This window comes from Polistes fuscatus, unplaced genomic scaffold (genome assembly GCF_010416935.1).
Source record: "Polistes fuscatus isolate 324 unplaced genomic scaffold, CU_Pfus_HIC Scaffold27, whole genome shotgun sequence".
NCBI classification, from domain to species: Eukaryota; Metazoa; Arthropoda; class Insecta; order Hymenoptera; family Vespidae; genus Polistes; species Polistes fuscatus.
Window position 1 is genome coordinate 1,412,061 of NW_025113104.1, and position 24,719 is coordinate 1,436,779.

A 24,719-nucleotide genomic window follows, 5' to 3' on the forward strand; every position below is an offset into this window, starting at 1 on the left:
TATGAAGACGATTATTTAATTCAAACGGTGAAAAAGTAAACTACTCGAGTGAGCCACTATAGTGGCCATGGACCTGGAAAAAATAATCGAAAAAGCCACTTTAGTGGCAGGCCGGTTAAGGCGATATCGGTAATTGCAGTGCTCTACTTTTATCCATCGACCGTCGGTAACTGCCATCGTCGGTAACTACCACTGTCGGTAACTGCCATCGTCGGTAACTACCACTGTCGGTAACTGCCACCGTCGGTAACTTTCCTATTTTTAAAACATCGACCGTTTTTAATGAAAGTTTGTACTTTAATAATATTGACCGTCAGGAATCTAAATACAAAATATTACCGACGTAGAGTAAAAAAATTTTAAGTCTATTATTACCGACGGTGGCAGTTACCGACAGTGGTAGTTACCGACGGTCGATGGATAAAGGTAGAGCACTGCAATTACCGATATCGCCCTTAGCGGCCCTGCCACTAAAGTGGCTTTTGCGATTATTTTTTCCAGGTCCATGGCCACTATAGTGGCTCACTCGAGTAGCTTACTTTTTCACCGTTTGAATTAAATAATCGTCTTCATATATATATATATATATATATATATATATATTAAGTCAATCATATTTAAGTAAAATGTGTTAAAGTTTAATTATGTACAATATATTTTTAAGAAAAATTATAATTTAATCGTTAAGGAATCTTTACGTAAAACATACGAACTTTCTTTATATACGACTGATAATTTTAAAACATTTAAATAGTAAAGTACTGCTTTTATATACGGTAAAAATACGGTAAAATATACATAAAAAATAAAGTGAATAAAAAGATGTTAATCAGTCAGGGCTAACAGCTTATTTTAAATAGCACAACCATAAACTCTTTGATTAGTTTTCTGATATTGCTTGTGTTTGCGCGCTTTCGTACATAGAAAGATCTTTGCAGGTGCAAGTTTTATTCGATAAATCAAACCCATCGATATTTTGTATTTTAGGTAAACAACATAAACAAAATTTATAATAATTAATCGTTTTATAGAATGGATTGCCTGAGAGAGTCAATTCTTTCAAATTTTCCAACAATGTTAACTTTTCCAACTCGTCTTCGTTCTGAAAAATATTGATTAACAATAAAATAATAAATAAACAAGAATACGAATATTACGAGATTGTATATAGCTTACAGCTATAAGATTATCAGCTATGTACAATTGTTTTAAACGTGACAATCGTTTAACAAAACTCAAATTTTGAATTTGATTACTCTCGATGGATAAACAGGTAATTATATTATTTTTATTGAAAGAATCTTCCTTTATACTTTCTATTTTATTGTGATCTAAAATCAGAATTTCCAAAGTCGAATTCTCTCGTAGACCTTGAAAAATATGACGAATTATTAAATGAAAAAATAGTACTGTAATATTGAATTAAAAAAAAACATAAGATTACCGTAAACGTTAGAAAGTTTATTATGATGTAAAAAAAGATGTTTCAATGTTGGAAATACGTTGCAATCGTCGTCCCACGTTATTGAGCCAATGCGATTATGATCCAAATATAAAGTAGATAAATTAGGAAAGCAATCAAAATTGTCCGATCTATCCAATTGGAATGTCTCCAAACGATTGTAGCTCAAACGTAAAGTTTTCAGCTTAGGAAGTGTATTTAAACTTTCCAAAGAGATTATTTGATTTCTACTTAAATCTACGCTCTCCAAATGAGGCAACAAATTGGAAGGTAAATTTATCTGTGAGACAATAATGATTAGAAATATTTTTAGCAATCTAATTACCAATACATACGTATTTTTGTAAACATTGAAAAGGAACCTTTTTAATAGAACACTTAACGACATCCAATTGCCTGAGATTGGATAATTTCATTCCAACATTCATGTTTAGCAACATATTTTTATTCAATATATTTCCAAATGTGTTCCTTGTTTCTACGATATTTGATTTTTTTACACATTGTCCAGAAATGTACTGTTAATTATAAACAAACATACTATTTTCATATCTACGTATAATAAAATAACTAAAATTTCAAGGAAATGTCCAAATACCTTGAGATCAATCAAATGAAAGATAAGAAAATCTTTGTAAACGACTGCGGATTCAATTGGATTGTAACAAAGATCAATAACTTGTAATTTATGCCAATATTGAAGATTCTCAATATCTCTTAATTCTCTAATCTTATTGTGAGCACAATATAGTTCCACTATAGTATTGTACGAACCTAATGATTTCAAGGACGTTATCAAATTGTTGGTCAAGTCGAGATACTTCAATTTTGGCAAGTGTTCCTGTGTCAAACCATCGAGATCGCTGATGCAATTGTCGTTCAAATGCAATCGTACCAAATACATTGACGGCTTTTTCAAATGCACTCGACGAATCGGACGATGCGAAATAAAAATAGTTGGATGTCGATCATAAAATTCTGACAAAGTATTGCGAGCCATTTTCAGGCTCAAATTCTTACAATCTTTCGAATCTAATGAGTGAAAATGATTTTCCAGGTTTGGAAAGTATACGCGCGTTAATAAAACGATTTTATCGCGTTCGACGATATCGGAAAAATGATTTCTTTCAATATTCAACGTCTTCAAATGTGGGGTAAACCTTTTCAACGTTTCGAGACTTTCGTTACACTTTGTTAAACAATTCCATGAAATATCGAGCACTTCCAATGCCAATAATTTTTCCTTTATTATAATTATTCGTATTTCGTTGAAACTGATGTTGATTTTATTAACGTTAACGATCATTTGATCATTTGGAAATTGTTCGAGACGATTATAAGATAAATCGAGTTCCCTCAAATTTGGTAATTTTAGAGAATCCTCCTGAAGAGTCTTGATATTCAGTCCAGTTAAACTTAATTTTTGTAATGTCATGAATTTTTCTTCGTCCATTCGTATAAACAATAAGATCTTTTGTCGAGTTAAATGTTCAAATGATGAAGTTGCCGGACGATGCTTCTTTTGTATTTCTTTTTTATCATTGTCATTCGAATCGTTCTATCAGAAGTGCGAATTATTTTCATTAGACAAAGAATAGAATATTTTGTGAAATATTTCATTATTATATTATTTTTCAATACATACCTCAAATACGTATTCGTATTCAGCAACGAATACGGTATCAAATAAATATGCTTCATTTAAAACGTACATTTGGCATGATCGATGAACGTCTTCAATTTCTTTCGTTTTCGATGAATGAAATTCGTCGGTGTATTGTTCCCTTTAATTTTATATTCCAAATAAAATGAAATTAATTTCAATGAAAATATTACTTCAATGACTTTTCATTCGTGTCTTAGCAATTTGATAATTTTCATCATTTGAAATACTTACGTTAATGTACAACGATCAAATGGTACGTGTAAAAAAATAGAAACTCTTCTTTTCTCGCAAGAATCAAGAAAGATTTTCTTTCGCAATTTATCGTAAAATTTAGCATCGGCGATGGCTAAACAATTTGTTATACGAATTCTTTCCTAGAAAAATATAATTATTTAATTCATATATATATATGTATATCAAATTATTTGTAAAAAACTAAATTCATTTGATAGCGAACCGATCAAAATTTTGAGATTATTTAGAAAAATAAAAGAGTAAGTTTGACCGATACAAAAATTGTTAAATTTTTGTATAACACCAAATTCTTTCTATAGCGAATCGTTGAAAAAGAAAAATTTATTTAATGTTGGATGAAAAATTGATTGGAAATATAGTTAACTTGATTATAAAATTCGCTTTTAAGGACGTTAATCGGCCATTCACGAATACTTCGAACTCCTGGCATGCTGGCTAAAAGCTTCAAACTTTTCTCCTTTTCATGCAAAGCTTCGATTCGATCATTCCAATTATGATACTCGTTTATTTCCTTGTGAAAAACCTCTGTGACTCGATACAAACGTATTCCCGTTATACCGGTTTCCCTATCAACAATTCACCAATTTTTAAATAAACAATTAATAGGAATATTAATGACAAATTATAAAACGTTTCATACTTTTTTGTCGAAGGACACAGCGATTCTTCCAATGTAATTTGACAAATTTTCATTAAATCATCCCCTTTGTTTTGATATTCTCGTAGACGCACGTTATCACAGTGACGAATATGCAATTTTAACTGTCGACAAGTGATCTGACGCGAAACAAATGATTAAAATTAAAATTTAACCTAGTGATAAAAGTCTCCTCACTTGAAAATATATCGAAGCCAATTCTTCTCTTTCCTTTAATATTTTTTCACGATATTCCATCACGGACGACAACGTTCCTTTTTCCGATGCAATTAATTCTTTATTCGTTTCTAAAGTAGACTAATTCGGATTAAAAATACAACATTTTACAATCGACATTCATCAACGCACAGTCCTGTGTTATTAATTATTATTAAATATTATTAAACCTGCGATTTGAAAGTGTTGATATCGCGAAGGAAATGTTTCAAGTGTTTCTCGTTGTCTTGAAATTTTTCGTGCAAGTCTTTCAAGGATTTGAAGTAAACATTCATATTATCGTGAAATGCAATTTTGCAACGCATCAAATTCTTCCTGTAATTTTGTGACTATTTAGATTTATTTTATCGACACAGGTGAATAATGAAAAAAATGTAAGAAGGATACTTGAAAAAAGTATCGTTCCAATGTCTTTCCGCATCGTCTATCGAATAATGATCGAGTCTGCTAATTTGTGGAAGCCAATAGAAAATGTAACAGCGATAATTGCAAAGACGTGCCAATGGACAGTCACCGTAAAGTGGATCATTCAAAACAACGGACTCTAATTTTTTCACTGGCCGTAAATTTTTCATGTCCTGAAATATCGCGATCGTTATAAATCTATTTAAAAAAAGGTCGTATAAATAAAAGAAAAATTAAATAAATATACAAGTTTATATAATACTTTGATATGATACAGATGATTACCCGCCAGATTGACGTATCTCAAGTTAGAATTTTTCGTGAAAATATTTGGCAACCTTTTCAATTTGTTATCGGCCACATTAAGTTCCTCTAAGTTTTCCAACTTGTCGATATTCTATATTTATATCGTTCAATAAATAATAATTAATTATTAAATTATTATTACACAACATTTTTTTATTTGGATTATTCTGGCAAATATATTTTCTGATATTAATTCAAAAATAAGATGAAATATCATTTGATACCGTTAAACGATCGATCTTGTTTCCCGATAACGAAAGAATTGCAAGCCGAGTAATTTTGGATAGATTTGGAATTCGTTCGATTTCGTTCGAATAAACGTAAAGCTTTTCCAATTTCGTACATTCTTTCAACGAGGATATATCCTGAAAAGAAAAAAAATAACAAATAGAACAAAAATCCTACGAATACAACGAACCATAAGAAAAAATAAAGAAATATTCTATATAATGCACTTTTAAATTGCACTCGACCAGCCATAATTCTTGCAAATGAACGAGTTTCGATAGATCGTTCAATGATAACGAATTTGCTTGTTGACCAATTATAACCAACTTGCATAAATTTAATTTCGTCGTGCAGATATTGTCAAGCGACAAGTTTTCACGAAAAATATATAATTCTTGACGTTTTTTAATTTCCTTGATAGTTCGAGCTGCACGGAAAACGAATACGAAATAAAAATTCAATTAAATAAATCACAGAAAAAAAGTGAAACAAGATAGGAAAATAATCGAACGAAATTAATTTACCTTTTGTGACGTTTTCTTCTTTGACGGATATCATCATAGCACCAAATTATCTTACAATTAATTAATGAAAATTATAGTGGGCTATGAAAGACCGATTGATACTACTACTCGTTGACTATCCCTTCATTTTTTTATTCAATACTCGAATCGTGTAGTCGCTACATAGAATTTGTTTATTTGTTTTTTTTTTTTTTTTCTTTTTATTCTTACGTTTTGTTTTTTCTTTTCTCCGTAAATATTCGTATAGACAAACAAGTATAGGAAATGATGCACATACACATATACGAGTATGCATAAATTATTCTTCCACGTATATGTATTATACATAATTTGTGTATGAATTTGTCCAGAGTACATTTACGTATACATGCAAACATATACACGTACATGTACATACATATTTTGCTGTATTTACGTATTACGCGCATTGCAATATAAAATATGACAGTGGTTCCCAAAGTTTGCATTTCGGTGTCTCTCCTGAGGACCATAAATTCTACACAGTAATGGCGGTGGGGGGATGCATTTTAATTCAACTTTTAATTTTGTATTTGTTTGAAGATAGCCGATAGAATCTAATCGTAAGTATCGAAAATCGATATGGGGAAAGGAATGACAATTAGTCGAATTTGTTAAATTACATTTGTTTTTGATCTAAAATATGTGTGTGCGTGTTAATTATTTTTATCTAATAAAATTATTGACTATTTTATATATTTGTTAGAATTTAATGTAGAACGATATCTTGGGAAAAATTTCGATTAGGCAAGGATACAGAAAATCTAATAAATTTGGGAAACCACTGATATCAAATGTAGCAATCTCTCGGTTAATAATTTGATGAATATACCAATTAAACAACAACGTTCCTGACGATTTCATTTCAATTTGTGTACACGCATACATGTATCCGCAATTGTACTCTTGTGTTGATATTACGAAATGTGCAGACGCAGAATTTCTACTTACATAAAATCGTTGAAAATCCTTCGATAAATAAATGATAAGCATCGTTCTGTTGTTAGATTGTCTAATATGAGATTGGATAGATTGGGAAAATACATATCGTTAATTCGACTACTCGGAAAGTATAAAAGCAACTTAATTGTAAGATCAATTCATTTAGGAAGTTTCTAAAACTAACGAAAAAAGGATTCAAATATTTTTTATATAAATGTACAAGGAAAACGGTCGTCACACAATTCATCTTTTGCGAATATATATTCTCGCATAAACAATTTGTTTAAGCTCCCACCTCTCCACCCCCACCCCCCCGACCGTTCGTTCGTCCGTCCAAGTTGTATTTAACGATAAAAATTAATCGAATATTATGCGAGTACTTTGGTAAAAAAATTGTCTTTTATGTACATACGATAGGAAATATGTAATTCTAACGATTTTATACCTCGAAGTAATTGGTACATAAATTATTCATTTATTAATTAAATTAATTAAATTAAATTAATTAACGAGACAAAGTGTTGTGTTCATTTTCAAACAAATATTTTTATACGAATATTATTTTCCTTTTAGATTTAGATTTATTATTTATTAAATTATTCGTTGTCGATGGAATTTAATTAAAATTCTTATTTTTATTTTATTAAATAGTATCTTTGTTATGTCATAGAAGAAATAATTGATGTGCCATTAACTTGGAGGTAATTTATTCATCGATTAAGAAAAGCGAACGAATCCGTAGTATGCAAGGTATGTGAACTTTGACCTTTTTCTATATTTATATATATATATATCTATCTATATCTTGAAATATTATAGCGAAGCTTTTTAACGTATTCTCAATTAGTCGATTCCCAAGTTCTATTTATTTATGTATAGATATTGTGAAATTTTAAACTGGTATGAAGGTATAAAAAAATTACACAGTCCCCTATATGTATATATCGTAAGCCTCAAAGAGAGATTTTGTTGTTATTTTACGGATTTTATAAAAGATTTGTTTATTACATTTAAATCTTCAAACCTCGATTATCTCTAATCTTTTTTTTCATTTGCTTCCGCTTAGTTTTCTTCATTTCACCGTTTAACTAATATGTTCGATAATACATGGACTTTCGGTGTGTGTAACGTTATTATAATAATTATTATTATTTTTTTTTTTCCTTTTTTGTTAAATTGCGTACACGTGTATGTATAATATATGTATATTTTCTTGCTTCTTTTTTCTTCCCCCTTCTTTTTCTATTTTATTAGACGCAAATGCAAGGCTGAGAAAGAAAAAAATGCGAGAATGGAAAAGAAAAGCTCCGAAAACAAATAAGAAAAATAATCGGAGCAGAATGTATTATATTACTTATTAATTTGTGCGATTTCTTCTTAAAAGAAAAAAAAAAAAACAAAACTATTTAGTTTATTCCTACTTTATCGAATTTAAATGCGAGTGGTTTGGTTAAAAAAATATATCAAAAAATTATAGAAAAAGTACTATCGTTAGAAAAAAGAAAACAAACCACAAGTATGTATCGATTATTCGTATTAATTCATTCGTTAAAATTTATGCCATTTAACGATTTGTAATAATAAAATTGAGACGTGAAATACACGTCTTTTGCTTCTTATCTAAATACTTGGAAATAATCAAAATTGTCGCTGCAGTTTATCGCGATTTATCGATCCTTAATATCTTATTATTATTATTATTATTTTCATCTTCTTCTTCTTCTTCTTCTTCTTTTTCTTCATCCCCTAGCCCAAGCCTTTGCTTCTCTTTGGAAAAGGTTAATTTTCAAATTTATCGATTTACCCATCTTTTCACGGCCTCCGACCAATCGGTTTCATTTTCATCTTCCTTTCCACCCTCCGCTTCTTCCCTGTCACCTCTCTCCTGTTCCTGTTCGTTCAACGAAGTCGCCGAGGTGCGTTCACTTTGCGAAATATTAACATTCCTCGCTCTCAATTCAGCGAGAAAATCGTTTTCTTGTTGATAACGGCGTTGAAGTTCTTCGCGCCAAGAATTTCCACCACCGCTGCTATCATCACCGTCTTCACCGGCCTCGAAATCTGAAAACAATAATATATACATTTTTTAAAGAATCATATATTTATTCTCTTTATCAATAAAATAATAATAAAACACAACGATTAATTCGAATATTGATTTATTTTTCTTTCATCTAAAGTGCTGATCTTTTACTTGCCACCCACGTAATTGGAAAATAAATAAAAGGAAAATTTAAACGAATAAAATTCAAATTTAACGTAAAGTTATATTTAAATAATTATTCACGAGTATTTTTTTTACACATGTGACGTTGACGAAACACGAGAATATTTAAAATGATCAGCCTTGTATACCGACTGCATAAACTGTAATTCTGTACGAACACGTTTTCTTCATTGTAAATATTAAATAAATGTAATTTTGTTTTATATCTTTTTACAAGAAGTTTTTTAAATATTTTATTTTTATAATATCTTGTAATATTGAGTTGCTCGGAATGCTCCTGTTGAATTATAAATAATATATTCTGTATATATATATATAATATATAAGAAATTTGTAATATATAATATATATTATATTCAATAATTAAAAACAAAATAATTATATAAATATAGAGTAATCCAGTTTTTTCAGAATTACAATAATTCTATAATACATATTATTTAATTTTAATTAATTTATTATTTAATTTTAATTTATTTATATTATATATAATTCTATAATACATAATACATATACATAATATAAAAAAAAAAATAAAAATACAAAATGTTACTCTTTAATTTACCATTATTATTTAATCATTATAAATTGGCACGCGCGTTTTACGAGCAACCCGATATTATATTTAAAGTTTCGTATAACGATAATAATTAGATAAAAGTCAGATTAAAAAATAATAATAATAATAATATCGTGTGTATATACGAGCTGTTGCTATGACTGTCTCTCGAGAGAAACTGTTACTGATATACTGTTATGAGAAAATAAAATGCGATAAAGAAATGCGAGAATTCAACAGAAGGTCGTAACGCTCGAGACAATAATAACAACACATCTAAATCTTTCATATATATAAATAGATATATATATATATATATAATATATAAAAGTAAGAGTATATATACAAAACGTATCTGCTAGTTTCTCTCTCAAAAGTAAACAACTTACCTAGCGGTTTTCTGAGAAAACGTCCCGAGTTGTGAGAATGGTCCTCCTGGTCTGAGTCTGCAAGCCACCAGGACACATTCACAGGGGGTGCATCACACACATTCCACAACACGTCTAGAGTGTTATTCTGTATATTTTTAGCACGTCCGACTGTCACTCGAGAGAGAGAGAGAGAGAGAGAAAGAGTGTGTCCACGTATATTTGTTTTATCTATTTTTTTTTCTCTTTTTAAAATCGTCTAACGTCACAGTCCAGTTGTTTATCAAAGTAAGACAAAAGTTTATCTCCTCTCTATACGCAAATAAAAAAACTAACTGCTATTCGTAATCGCGTGTTGTTCTGTACTCTGCGATAAATTGTCTCATGAGAATCCAAAATAATGTAAGAAAAATGAAGATTAAAATATAATAATGTATATGAAAAATCGTACGTTTATAAACGATAGTATTTTTTCATCTTGAAATAGTCTTTTTGCGTGTAATGTAGTCTGTGCTACAACTAGACTAATATTTTCTAAAAACTATTCTAAATTAGAAATGAATGATGTCAATGTATTAACTAACAGGCAAATATACAGAGAAGAAAGAGAAAGATAGAGATAGATAGATAGATAGATAGATAGATAGATAGATAGATAGATAGATAGTGTTCCGAGTAATATTTACATTAAATAGAAAACGAAGTATAGAAGAGAACTATGTTCAAACTTAGAAAAGCAGCATGTTTGTGTATAACGTGTGTTGGCAGTCCAGTGTATAAAGGTTTTTGTATTAGCTGTAAAAATCAATGTTTTTTCCATGGTATTCGCTAATATACATTTGATTCAACCCGTTATTGTCGATGATGCATATTTCAAATTAACTTGATGCTTCTATTTTTAACTGCACTAGAATCGATCGATAAATTCATATTTTGTTCAATTTAATGAATTTTCAAAATACGTAAATTAAAACAGCATCAAATTGATTTCATTTGTGTCACGCATCCTCGTATATATTATTATTCATTTTTATCTGAAATCTAGAAGAAAGAACAAAATATTGCAATTGTTTTCATTTTTTTTTCTTTTTTTTAATAAATTTTATCTAGATTTCAGAAATTGTGAGACTAAAATATGATAATAGAATCTAAATTGTAGCAAGGTGTTATAATAATGAGAATCGAACAGTGGCTTTGTCGTAATACTTACACGATTTTTCATTCGAAGAAGTAACCGAGCGTTTACATTGTATTTATTCATTTGTTAATTTGTAAAAATATCTTCTTTTTTTTCTATCTAATTATTTCAAACAAAAAAAAGACAAAATCTGACAAAATTCGTAATGGTATTTTACGTGCTGTAACAGCATTTGAAATTGTTTCTAATTTAATCAAAATGCCATATAACATCATGCCTTTTGATATATAAATATATATATATATATATATTTAATATATTTACAATTATATTATTTATATATTTGTAAAATTGAGAGATAGATGACAAAGTGACCGTTTCATTCGTAATTCTTTTCCTACCTTTTTTTTTTTTATTTTTTCTTGTTCTCTATTTCTTTTTTTTTTTTTAAAAAAACATATAAAGACTATAAATAATACCATTAACAAATAATTCTTTTTATTTTCTCTCGTATATTTCCATTTGATTCATTTCAATTCGTTTTATTTAAAAGCGTTAAAAAATAAAGTCAATTTCAATCGAATGATTATAATAATAATAATAATAATAATAATAATAATAATAATAATAATAAATAAATAAATAAATAAAAGAAACTTGTTGCTTTATAAATGGCTCACCTGCTTTTTACGTACTCATCCAAAAGAGTTTTCAAGATTGTACATTCGTAAGAGAGAGACAGAGACAGAGACAAAGAGAGAGAGAGAAAGAGATAGATATACAGGATGTATAAAGAAAGAATAAATTCAATATTTCAAATGGGTAAATACTCATTATTACCGTCCCTCTCTAATAATACTAAACTGTAAGATAGACTCATGCTGCTTGCTGCAGAAACGACGAGCGGTCGTAGAATCTTTTTTATATTTTTTTTTTTAAACGAGTCTTCCCTTCCTTTTGTTATTATGCACGTTTATACATAAACGATTATTCTGAAAAATTAGCAAAAAGAACAAACAAATATATGAACGAACGCGCTAAATATTATAATAATAATAATCATAATAATAATAATAATAATAATAACAACTATCCTAATTAAGTAATTAAAAATAAAAATTGAAATAAAAAGGTTGACATAAAAAAAAAACAAAAATGAAAAGTAAAACTCGCTATTGCTCTCTCTCCGAGTTATGAACAAATAATTGATCTAATCTTATGTATATATTAAATATGTTTATATATGTATATATATATATATATTTATATTTATATAAATATATTGAAAAAATGAAAACTGACTCTTTTGCATAATAGAAAATTCGAAGTGCCATTTGATAAACTACAAAAAATAGTGATGATCTTATTTTTGTTGTTGTTGTTCATTAATTCGTCCTTATAAATTGTTTGCATTACATTTTGCGTTTTATAAACGTACCTGAATTTAATTCCCTGACCAACGTTGACATGGCATTAGTAACACTGTCGGCAGCTACCAACAGATCGTTCCTTAAGGATCGGCCCAAACTATTATTCGCACTGCTGGAACCGCTTCCTGGCAGGCTGTTTGTCCTGAACGCAGACCTGATATCGAAAATCTCTATTTTCTTTGCGCAAAGCCACTTTCAACAGCAACAAAATTCAACGGGCTAGTTTGCAACATGCTGCATCATTATGATTATAATATAATGCACACAAGCGTAATATGTGAATTAATAAAATATATCAAACTTTATCAATCTAATTAGATTATCAAATCCCTTTTCTTTTTTTTTTCTTTCTTTCTTTCTTTCTTTCTTTCTTTCTTTTTAATGTATATTATTATTATTATATATATATATATATTTTTCTTTTTCGTATATAGATCAAAATCTTGTATAATCTTTTCCGTGATTAGATTATTTTTTTTGAATAACGTGAAAAAGAAAATGTAATAATTATTAATTAATCGAAAACGTGTTAAATAATAATGGATAAACAAATGAAAGAAATTTGGCGTACATGCGATATATCATAGTGCTTACAATTAGAAAATTTTCTAACGATAATAAAATCGTATTTCATTTACCTATTGACTATATGTTTTATGTATATATATCAATGCATTACTCTCCTAACGTTGTTTTATTATATACAAATTTGATTTTTCCAAATAGTATCATAGTTTAGATTTTGATCTACTATTTATCGATTGTTACAAGCCCTGATCATCGCTCAATCTAACAATCAATAGATTATCTCTCCGTTTATTCCTGTTTTCAAATTAATTATCCCTTTGAAGAAAGATGCGATTAACGAATTTTTTATTTATTCTTATTTTTTTTTTTTTTTTTTAAATCATAAACCTATTCACACGCACACGCAAGCGCACACACACACTCGATATTAACGATACAAGTCTTTTTTCTGTTTCCTATTGCCATTATTTTTTACCATAACGCGTATTTACACGTAATTCTAACTTAAATAGGATTAAAAATGTGATACTAATGTTTTTTTTTTTTCTTTTGTAATAATTACGATTACAACAAAATTACGTAAAATATTCTAACGGTGTATATCTCCTTCGATGATTTTATTTTCGCTATAGTTAATTAAAAGAAGACTAACATTTGACGGGAATTGATGAAAGTGTTGGTCATATAAAAGCATTGCGAAAGAAAAACAAGCGTGGAGGAAACACTAAGCATTTCTTTTTGTCTCTTTTTTCTTTTTTTTATCTAATCATAAATCGCTGAAATAATGATAAGTAGTGCACAAAATACGCAATCATATTTTTAGAAACATTTACTTGTACGCGCAAAGCTAGTACAAAATTTTGTAATTGCTACTAGCTCATAGTAAAGAACAAGTATCATTGATACAACGTTAACATGCAACAAATATAATATCTATTATTTTTCTTTTATTTTTAACAAACATTTGTTTTCCTGCTTATAGCCAGTATATCCAAAATCTAACATATTCCATAATTATTATTTATTTACGAAACAAATTTGAACCAAGTCTTCATTTCTTTTGCGTTAATATTTTTTTTTTTTTCATTTAAATTATCGTAGCCCCTGGCTATAGGCAATATTTGCGTGCTGTTACGTGAAAAATTCATTCATTGTGTGCAAGAAAGTATATTTTTTTGTATAAACTACGATAGTTTTTAACAAAATAAATCGACTACATATATCATAGAAAGTGGTGAGAGTGAAGGGGGGGTGGCGGGGAGGAAGGGGAGGGGGAAAAAGAAAGAAAATTAACAAAATTCGTGGAAAAATTAAATAGTACATACTACTGTGTGTATGTACAGTCACACAGGGGGTGATAAATATTACACGAAATTAATATGTTTCTTGGAAAAACTTTGACAAGGGTATGTGCACTTATTTAAAAAAAAAAAAAAATCGAAATAATAGGAAAACAAAAAGAAACAAACATAAAATTTAAATATATACGAAGAAAGATGTAAGAATAGTTCGGGAAATTTAGTAAACTCGATCGGTAATTCACTAAAACACTCAGGATAACACCTAAAACGTTATCACTGGTTGTAAATAATATTCGTCTAATGAATAAAATCACTTCCCAACACATTCTTATAATACTTTCTCGTATCGTTGTATTATTATTTTCTTTTCTTTTTTTTTTTAAAAACATTTCTTCTTTTGTTTTCAGTATGATTGTAATAATAGCATACGATTTTTGTACATGCCACCCTACCTTACGTCGCCTCCAACACACGAAAGACTATCTGGAATAGGATTCTGTATTGTCCCAAGCATAGCACTGCCCGACATGTTTGGTACCGATGTCGTTGGTACAGAAGTCTGGTAGCTTTGCGACATTTGACTCTGTTGGTTTTGCTGTTGCTGTTGTTGCTGCTGTTGTTGCTGTTGTTGTTGTTGTTGTGGTTGCTGTTGTTGCTGTTGGGGAGTAGTCGACAATGTTCCACCAGGAGTGGCTGGGGCTGATCTGCTACTTGTCACTGTCCCAGGTGGTAAAGGAGGTGATTTTGTACTCCTCGGTGAACTGTTTGGTGTTGATCTAGGAGACGCTTGATGATTCTATAACAATCAGATGTTTAAATGTAGCCCCATGATATGTCCAATATGAGGAATAGTCTTTTAGGGACTGTTAAGAAGAAATTCTTCAAAATGATAAATGCATACCTTCAACATTTTCATAAGACCTTCTAATTGAACCATTAATTGTCTCCTGGAATCTTGCAATGTAGCCAAGTGAGTCTCCAATTCGTCCTTCCTCTGTCTCAAAGCTCTCAATTCAGACATTAATGCAGGATTCTCCAATCCTGCCGCTTCTATCTCTTGTTGTCTCCTATAATTTATAAAATGTCGAGAATATATTAGTAAAATGATCGTTCATTTGATTGGTCTACGTTTAAATAAGCTATGAAATACGAATAAATTTATTTATATGAATGTTAGATGAATCTAAGGCGTGAATCGTGAGTTCACCTTCGTCTCGACGAATGATTATTCATTTTTGATTTATCATATTTGATTTTGTTCTATAATATTATATATGCTTAGCTATGCAACCAAAGATACATCAAGCTAAACTGAATTCGTTATAACATGCGTGACTCTAGGATGGTTCGACGGGATGACTTGGAGGTTTAGGCTCGATATAAAGGAAGATAAACGACACAGGTATACCTTAACCTTGCAATTTCTCGCATTATTTCTTTATTCTTCGCTTCTAACTGCGATATAAGTTCACGTTGAGCCCTTGATGCATCCAACGATACCAAATTGGCGTCAGACGGTGTTCTACCCTGTATAAAAGAATGAAAAGAACAAACAAATCCCCATAATAATTAAGATAGTCGATAAGAAGATGATTTAAAAATAAAGCATTTTTTTTGTATAATATGCTATTAAATTTCTTAAACCGGGCAGTACTTACCGATTGGTCAGCTTGCGACATTCTGGACGCAGTACGAGGCTGTCGAAGTTGTTACGAGATCAAAATTAGTTATGATGAATCAGCGGTATTGTTTTTAATCGAATTTGTTAAATCGAATTATACATCGCTGAAAAATATATCTCCCTTCTCGTGCTTTAAAATACTTATGTGTAAAATCGATCGATCATTATAAATACAGTTGCTTGTTATATTCTAATCTTTCGGGAGAGAATGAAAATATAAAATGAATGATGGAAAGAACAAAATAAAATTAAAGTAAGACGGAAAAGGATTAAAATGAATGAATGAATAAAAGAAAAAGAAAAAAGAAAAGAAATAATGTACTACTCGAAAATGTAAATAAGCGTTAGTAGACTTACCATAGTCCTAGCTTCTTGTGCCAACCTTTGTGCATATCGTGCTATTAATTTATGTTCGTCGTCCAGTCTTGAACTATCCATACTGAACGATTTACCAGAAAGGAAGAAAAAAAAGAACGTAAAAAAAAATTAAGTAAAGCGTGACGAACGTTCTTATGCAAAATTCTCGTAATAGAAAAGCAAAGATAAAGGTGAATGAATGAACTAAGAACTCGTCTCAGTTCTTACCTTCTCAAGGTTGATCGGCTATCCATGGATCCGGAATCGAACGGTGCCATGAAACCTGGATCTGGAAAACCGTTGTGAGATGGTAAAGGCGACGGTGGGCTGCAACGCAGTTAATTCATTCCAATTGCAACACATTATATACACACCACCGTCGATATATTCGATTAATTCTACGTTGAAAATGATCATTCTTTATTAACGGAAACACTCACACTATGTGAGACAGGTCCAATGTCTTTTCCGGTTGTTCGGGAAATCTTGGTATACTGTTTTTCCCTTTCTCCGGAACGCATCTGAAGCTTTTCCGCAAGGAATGGCCAATTTGTTTACTGGGTGATTTCTATTATCAAATAGAAATTAATTATCATCGTTCAATTAAAGATTCTCTATAGAGAATTTTGACAATTAAACCGAATAAAGATGATACACGTACGAAGCTACTGTACTCTCTGGTCTCGTGATCGTTGTTGTGCGTCCCGGAAACTTTACCACGCCAAAAGCAATCCTGACATAGTTGATAAGAATGACACTTTTGACATCTGTATCGGAAACCGGTAAAGTTTTCCTTGTGACAGGCATCGCACATGATTGGATGAGCCACTAAAAATGTCAAATCAAATCGGGATCGAGGATTATTTTCAAATGGAATAATATCGAAGAGGAAAAACAAATCTACCAACCCGTTTCAACGGCAGCCATTCTGTGATATAACGGGAGCCAGATCAAACAGTGAGGACCGGGATCGGACATGAGAGTATCCAGAAAATCATTAACCGTTACTTTTGAATTCTGAAATGGAATGAAATCAATTAGTGAGGAGACACCTGTCTAAAAAAAAAAAGAAGAAAAAAGAAAGAAAGAAAGCAAAATATCCGAAAAACTTACAGGAGGAAAAATGGTATTTGCTAGACCATCCGAATATCCGAAAGACGGTGACTCGTATACTGCTGCAGTTAATGCTAAAACTTCTTTCAAATAATCGGCAAACCTCCAGTGTATCATGTGTCCATTACCGTCTGATATTTGTGAAAATATGTCTGTGGATAAACAAAGATAAAAGATTCAACTTTACCATTCAATGATTTCATCCTTCGATCGATTGTGTCTTTCATTTCTTCCTATCCCAAATAATACATTTTAATAATAAATTGGTATTGATCGATCTGATTAGAAAATTTATGAAGAAATTGCATATTTCAATTTTGATTATAACCGTGTTTAAAAAAGATATATATATATATATATAAAGAAAATAACTCACATCGAAATTTGTCCATGAGTTTTCCAGCGCACAACGTGGCCAATGCCACCTTCACCGAAAATACGGATATCTTATTATTTTCCCTGGAAGAAAAAAAGAAAGGAAGAAAGAAAGAAAGAAAGAAAGAAAAAAAGTTGTATGAAAGAATCAGGGGGTGGGTGGGGTGGGGTAGGGGCCAGGGGACAGGTGGGCAGGGGCAGGGGGTTGGAGTTAAAGTATCGTTTCAGATTAAACGAAGCCGCAAGCAATAGTTTTTGAACATACCCACTGGTATACGCTGCCAAGAGCCAATTCATCAAGAGAGCGGTGGTAGCGTCGACTTTAGCTTGTTGAGACACCGGCACCCTCTTGTTAAGCGCATGAAATAAGGAAGACAGGAGAGTTTCTAGCCTAGATACTCCCAACGTACTCGACGGCTCTAGAGTATTTAGGCCGTTTTCTCGAAAAGCTTCGATCACATTCCATATGTCGACATTGTGTACTGTAAGAATAGATAGAGACCACCAAATATAGATCAAACCAATATCGTGACAATAGATCGGTGCAAAAATAACTTCAGTATATCGAAGTAAAGTATATTGTGTTAAAAAAAAAAAAAAAAAAGAAAATTATATGATTTTATTACTGAGTTCCTATCAAATGGTCAATATATTTAATCAATTAGCAATAATTGACGAGTATAAATAGTAATATTTAGCGTTACAACAATGTACGAGAAAAAAAAGTCATTAACATTTGCTATTTAACCAATTAACACTATACGATGATTTATTTTAATATAATACTTTTGATATCATAAGTATTATAGATAAAAAATAATATTAAATAGCAAGAATCAATTATTATTCGTGCACACATTTAATAATATGAATTTCGATTGATAGTAATAATATTTGAAATGTAGAGGATACTTACGGTGAACTTTCTTCTGAATAAATCTAAGCTTGCAAGCAGTACGATAAGAAGCGAATCGTATACTGTCGAAATTTTGTTGTCGCATTTCTTGTAAAAGCTGCAATCTGCTGGCTTCGCCAGTACTGCTATTGGTAGAACCTCCTGCACCCTCTTCCGCCATTTTCCTAATAAAGGAAGAACAATCAAAGGAAGAAGTAAAGAAATTATTCAAACGATTAAATTGCAACATTCTCATCGCGTTTCTTTCATTTGATTGTTAAAAATGCATATCACATTCTTTATGATTTATTCTTTCCCGCATTCTCTTTCTTTCTCTCTCTCTCTCGTTCATTCTATAACTGACTCTACTCCTCTCATTACTCCCTCGCAATCTTCCATTGCGCTCGAATTATTTTTACAGGCCCTGACACGAACGCGATACGGATAAGGGTAAAACTGGAATTGAAAAGTTCTATCATGAGAGACAAAAAAGAAAGAAAGAAAGAAAGTTATCAAGAGTATATATATATATATATATACAAACACATACACAGATACGTGCGAAAATCGAATTATCGATCGTTTGGATATATACGTGGATTATCAAAAAATAATGGAAGAGAAAAAAGAATTAGATAAAAAATCGTTTCGATTAAATAACCAACTGGTGATACGTAAAGCAACATTTATAAGAAACAAAAACAAAAACAAAAAATAAAAAAGAAGGAAATAAAAGATACTCTTTTCTATCTTTGTTTCTACCCTTTTAGCTAATTAATGGCGCGTATATCTCTTCCTTTGATTAGGAATACTCGCATTTCGCGTTTCATCATCGAGATTCATCATCGAGACTACTGGTCCTTTGAAAAGCGAACCGAGAATGTAGCTTTTCAAGCACGTTCCTTTATCTTGACTTCTTTTTCTCTGTTCGAGATACATGCCTGTACTTAATATTTGACTTTTCATACATTTATTCCTTACACGAGAAACCGATAAGGTTAAATAAAGCCTCCGGAAAGCCGAAAATGAAGAAAATTCATGTTTTATAATATAGATTGGTATTCTTTTTGAATTTGATTAAATATAAATACATCGAGTTTTATTTTCAAAGATTAATCTTTTCAAATAAATCGATGATATCGATAAAAAGGTGGAAATCGTTGAGCGTATCTTTTAACATACAAGAGGAAAATCTTGCGCAAGAGGCAAAGTGCACTTCAAACCAAGGACACTCCTCGATTCCTTAGTCATTCTCATTCTCATTCTCATTCTCATTTTCATTCTCATCATCATCATCATCATCGTCATCGTCATAATCGATGACTGTTCTATCGTTCTCTTCTCTTCATTGTGAGAACAACAAGGAAAATCGAGGCATTCCTTCCTTTTCTTTCTTTCTTTCTTTCTTTTTATATTTCCTCCTCCTTTGAAAAGTTATACAATAAAAAAGAACAAGCTCATCCAATCGGGATATAAATGCACGAGTGACGGCACAAAATATTGAAACGAAATGCACTCAGCAGCGCGTCCACTCGAACGTACAATGCAAAACAAGGGAATATTTTTATAACAGTTTATCTACATATTTATTTATACGTATAATACAAATATTGGATTTGTTCGTAAAGCTCCCGAAGATTAATATTTTTATTATGTAATATTTTTTGTTAGTCTCAAAATCGATAAATCTATCGGGAAAACGCAATACTTACGTCATTGAAAAAATTGTTTAGGAAAAATTGAATCTTATTTTGAAATAATTTTCGGATACTCGTATTATTAAAAATATTCATTATTATAATTTGATATAATTGTTTTATAGTATAATATATATTATTATTATTATACTTTTGATTGTCCCAAAAGTTTCTTCCTTTTTCTTATAAATTTTGTATTAGACAATATTTTTGATTTTATGTAATATTTCATTGAATTATATACAATTTACGGAGCAAGTTAATAGTATAATAAAATAATAAGTATAATTCATATAAAATATTATAAAAAAAAAGGAAAGAAGCTTTCAAGGCGGTTTCATGAATACGCGAATAAAATTGTGAGAACGATACTAATGTAAGGTAGCGTAGAAAAGTTGGAACACATTGCAGATAAATTAGAAATAATTATCACGAAACGCACAGTGCATTCGCGTTTGTCGAGAGAGAGAGAAAGAAAAAAAAAAAGGCATTCTTAAAATGAGAACGAGGAAAGAAAAGATCGATAACTCTGTTGTCTGGAAACGAATGGAAACGGAGACAGGTGGTCGTCTCTTGGACAAAGCAAAGAAACACCATATCTCAATGGCATAGACAAATGTCTTCGTCATCATTTATCTACTATCAAGAAATTGAATAGTTCCAAATCGAAATAATGTCGATTACCAACGCACAAATCCATTTGGGTATATTAAAAATCGTTTAAACTTAAGCAACGGGAAGGTTAATCGTTTTTTCTTGGAAACAAAACGACCTGTTCGATAATTCCTATTCTCTTATTTAGTACCACTTAACTTATAGACCATAATGGAACATTGTTATCGTCTAAGTACTGAATATTTTATCTTACTTTTTTTATTTTCTTTTCATCTAATCGCGCTAAATAATTAACTGATTATTATCACCTTAGATTTATTTATTTCTAAACATTTTCAAAATCTTCATTCGAAATCCTTTCATCGGTTTTTCTATCGGTTATTCTTAAATACTCGAAAAATGTAGTAATATGTATATATATTCCCGTGGGTTAAACTCTCTTAAAAAGGGTTGAAAATATCAAAGAGATACTTAATCGTATCGTGGAAAGGGTAAAGGAGGGTGCTAAAGATTCTCCACTCATTATTGGAAATAAATGAGCCGCAAAAATGAGCAAGATCTCCGATATCGAAGAGTGACCTTCTCTACCTGCCTTCTTTAAAGTCTTCCTTACGTAGATATATACTATACGAGATGGAAAATGGTTTTGTGAAATCAAAGGGTGAACCACCCTTACCACTTCTTTCCATTTCCACCGTTCCCTTCCCATTGTCGACCACTTTTCTCGTTTCATTAAGCGCTAGAAATGAACTCGGAATTGTACTTTTCAAATCTCAACTGCATCTAGTTTGTTTTTAATCTCTCGTTCTCTCATTGTTTAAACAGCGCCATGTTAAATGTCGTGATGAACATTTGAATATTATTTCCCGCCAATTTTTCGATCTATAATAATATCAAACGTTTTTTTCCGCCGTTCACGTTTTGTTACAAATAAAAATAGAAATTAAATCTACAAAAAAAAAGAAAACTACTCGATGAAATCTCTCGAGTGAATGCGAGGGGATCGGGGGGGGGATGAAAGTGGGAAAGGAATGAAAGGAGGAAAGGATGGAGAAAAAAATAAATAAAGAAATGAAATGAAAAGAAGGAAACGAAGGTGAAGCAGGAAGAAGAAGCGAAGGAGCGAGGAACGTGCGAGTGGCCAAGTTTGAATCAATACGATAAGTGGGCCAGGTGGGGGCGTATAAGATCGCCCGAGGAGACAGAGGAACGCTTGGGAATGCGGAACGCACGGGAGAAAAGCGTATCGGTTTGTAGAAAGGAACACGCGAAATGGGATAGCCGGCCAAAAGGCGCGGCCAACTTTGGATGCAACCTAGAACATCATCAAAATATTCATCATTTTTCATTCAAAATATCATTTAAATATAAATATTAACTAATTAGAAAAACATAACGTATTTTACATGCTTATTTTTATAATGATTTGACACGTTTCATTTGATTTATAATTGAAAAACAAACTAAATGTAAGGAACGTGCATTAAAATGATATTTTTAAATATATCCAAACTATAACACGTAACACGAAGAATTTTATTATGAGAATCTTGAAAATAGCTATCGAAGATTTAAAATTATATCTACTTATATACACTTGACGCAAGTTAACCGAAAGGAAATAAATCGTTCGATGCTATGAATGGAAGAGTTCATTGAACTCACGCGCGGATCGTTTCCCTCAGAATAAACTGGTATTATCGTTGAAATTTAAAGTACAAGAAGGAACAAAGTATATAAATCATTTTTAAGTTGGTGTATACTGTACGTGAGAGAAGAAACATTGAGAAAAGCCGATAATCATCTTATTATTCTGCGATGTGCCATTGTAATAACGGCAATGAAGCTTTGACATATTTACAAAAGGAATAACGCCGTTTCTCGTCAATTGCACTTTCAAACACGATTCATCTATTTGCGTTATTTAGTACACGTGAATTAACTGACAATTAGTTATCCTTAAGACGGATCTGATATGTGTAGATGTGTATCTGTATGTGCACATGTATGTGTGTGTGTGTGTACATAAATGCTGCGCATGTATACGAGCAACGACCGTTAAATCACATTAGTAATATGCATAGATAATTCAAACTTAATTGTATTCGACCTAATGCATTTTCGAGTGTTACAATCTACATATGCTGGTAATAAAATTGAAAAAAATACCTTTTGCTTGTCCTACATAATATGGACAATAGTTATTCACCCAAAAAATGCTCATTTACTTAACAGATTTAATTGGAAATTTGTTTAAAGGACACTTATCTTTCTATCGTTATTGGTTGCATCGATTTATATACAAAATGTATGTAATTTTAAAAGAAAAAGAAAGAGAGAGAGAGAAATAAACGATTGCGTGTTGGATTGGTCCTTGCACAGTGTTAAGAAGAAACACTTAACCTCTCCTCCCCTTCCTATGACTACTTTACTCAAATAAATGTCTTACAATTAACGTACTGACAATAATATTTAATTCTATTATGACAATAAGATATTATAGAAAAATAGGCGATAAAAATAATACAAGAAAAAGAAATAATTATTGTCCCCCTTTGATTATCCGTAGAGCTTTTTTTCGGGAAATAAATTCGTATTGGAAAGAAGCTTCAGATTCGTACGCGCATAGTTGTCGCACCTGGTTTTATCGTTGTGTTCTGGATTTACGTACCTGTATACTTGTTAGATAGCGAAAAAAGCTTTCCAAACGTTGAAAACACCCTCGTTCCTTCTACATTTAAATTAATCTCAGTTCGTTAAATGCATACACAAATGTCATCGAGATAGTGGCACGCAGCTCACAAAGCAATAACAAGCATTGGAAAACTTGGAATAATCAAAGTAGTACTCGAACAAGGTTGAAAGATCAGAAAATGTGGATGGCGTTCCGATGGCTCCAATGTAAACCTTTTAAAAAATTCTAACACGGTTTTAATCCGATCAAATCGCGAGAAATGATTTTCGTTTATTCTATCAATGATTTATGGATGAAACAAGAATGTATCACATATTTAAAAAAATAAGGAGAGAGAAAAAGTACAGCGTTATAATAAATAAGCGAGCCGGTCTGACGTCAATACGATCCGCACCTTAGCAGCCCCGCGGCCATCACTGATCGTTCGCGTTTGGCCGGCGATACCCGACCGCCACGCCGCGCCGCGCCACGCAACTCCGAATACTTCCGACTATTACCGACAGTCACCGATTATTTCCGAATCTAAGCGCCCTCTCCTTGAACCGCGGAACGAGAGGAATCGGAGCTATCGAAGGAACCCGCCTAAATTCAATTTGATTAACTCAACCTCTTCTTACACATTCCAAATTATATTATGTATTATTGTTATAAGCGTTAATACTGTTAACCCTGACTGATTAAAATCTTTTTATTCGCTTTATTTTTTATGTATAACTTCTTCAGAAGGATTAGGCAACTGTAGCGATATAATAATAATAAAATATAATAGAAGTTAAAGCAAAGTCTATAATTAAACAGTTACCGTATATAAAAGCAGTCCTTTACTATCTAAATGTTTTAAAATTATCAGCCGTATATAAAGAAAGATCGCATGTTTTACGTAAAGATTCCTTAACGATTAAATTATAATTTTTCTTAAAAATATAATTTACATAGATAAACTTTAACATTTCACTTAAATATGAATGACTATGAAGACGATTATTTAATTCAAACGGTGAAAAAGTAAGCTACTCGAGTGAGCCACTATAGTGGCTCATGAACCTGGAAAAAATAATCG

At 30.9% G+C, this 24,719-nt stretch overlaps 2 protein-coding genes across 14 annotated transcripts; both read right to left on the bottom strand.

Annotated features, from left to right (window-relative positions):
• Window positions 1–788: 788 nt before the first annotated feature.
• On the bottom strand, window positions 789–7,212 carry LOC122518878 (leucine-rich repeat-containing protein 9-like). Of its 5 annotated transcripts, none has more exons than XM_043637995.1 (10): window positions 5,721–7,212; window positions 5,193–5,333; window positions 4,024–5,059; window positions 3,360–3,949; window positions 3,108–3,246; window positions 2,061–3,020; window positions 1,825–1,980; window positions 1,445–1,742; window positions 1,177–1,370; window positions 789–1,102 (listed from the first exon to the last, which is right to left on the bottom strand). In XM_043637995.1, exons 5-10 carry the CDS (start codon window positions 3,174–3,176, stop codon window positions 881–883), a joined length of 1,899 nt encoding a protein of 632 aa, XP_043493930.1. In that variant the 5' UTR covers window positions 3,177–3,246; window positions 3,360–3,949; window positions 4,024–5,059; window positions 5,193–5,333; window positions 5,721–7,212; the 3' UTR covers window positions 789–880. The 5 variants fall into 5 exon arrangements, with proteins under 5 accessions (XP_043493930.1, XP_043493929.1, XP_043493932.1 ...); XM_043637994.1 differs by having other exon boundaries at window positions 5,424–7,212; XM_043637997.1 differs by having other exon boundaries at window positions 4,024–4,835; window positions 4,948–5,059; window positions 5,193–7,212.
• Window positions 7,213–8,418: 1,206 nt separating this feature from the next.
• Window positions 8,419–23,863, bottom strand: LOC122518880 (dystrobrevin beta). 9 transcript variants are annotated; one of them, XM_043638004.1, is made up of 17 exons: window positions 23,636–23,863; window positions 18,674–18,837; window positions 18,023–18,239; window positions 17,759–17,841; window positions 17,383–17,534; window positions 17,178–17,286; window positions 16,931–17,097; window positions 16,710–16,837; window positions 16,498–16,596; window positions 16,270–16,294; window positions 15,890–15,928; window positions 15,640–15,758; window positions 15,133–15,298; window positions 14,684–15,027; window positions 12,411–12,556; window positions 9,856–9,912; window positions 8,419–8,741 (listed from the first exon to the last, which is right to left on the bottom strand). In XM_043638004.1, the coding sequence occupies exons 2-17, from the start codon at window positions 18,831–18,833 to the stop codon at window positions 8,473–8,475; spliced, it is 2,280 nt and encodes a 759-aa protein (XP_043493939.1). In that variant the 5' UTR covers window positions 18,834–18,837; window positions 23,636–23,863; the 3' UTR covers window positions 8,419–8,472. The 9 variants fall into 9 exon arrangements, with proteins under 9 accessions (XP_043493939.1, XP_043493935.1, XP_043493936.1 ...); XM_043638000.1 differs by having other exon boundaries at window positions 15,646–15,758; window positions 16,270–16,351; XM_043638001.1 differs by having other exon boundaries at window positions 12,411–12,544; window positions 16,270–16,351.
• Window positions 23,864–24,719: the final 856 nt, after the last annotated feature.

Excerpts from the sequence above, each read along its gene's own strand:
- LOC122518878 (XM_043637995.1), bottom strand. The coding sequence starts at position 3,176 with ATGTACGTTTTAAATGAAGCATATTTATTTGATACCGTATTCGTTGCT. Across the intron at positions 1,743-1,824 it reads TTAAGTGTTCTATTAAAAAG|ATAAATTTACCTTCCAATTT; the intron begins GTTCCTTTTCAA and ends ATTGTCTCACAG. Across the intron at positions 1,371-1,444 it reads TAAACTTTCTAACGTTTACG|GTCTACGAGAGAATTCGACT; the intron begins GTAATCTTATGT and ends ATATTTTTCAAG.
- LOC122518880 (XM_043637999.1), bottom strand. The coding sequence starts at position 18,833 with ATGGCGGAAGAGGGTGCAGGAGGTTCTACCAATAGCAGTACTGGCGAA. Across the intron at positions 16,838-16,930 it reads CCAGAGAGTACAGTAGCTTC|AAATCACCCAGTAAACAAAT; the intron begins GTACGTGTATCA and ends ATTTGATAATAG. Across the intron at positions 16,597-16,709 it reads TTGGACCTGTCTCACATAGT|CCCACCGTCGCCTTTACCAT; the intron begins GTGAGTGTTTCC and ends ACTGCGTTGCAG.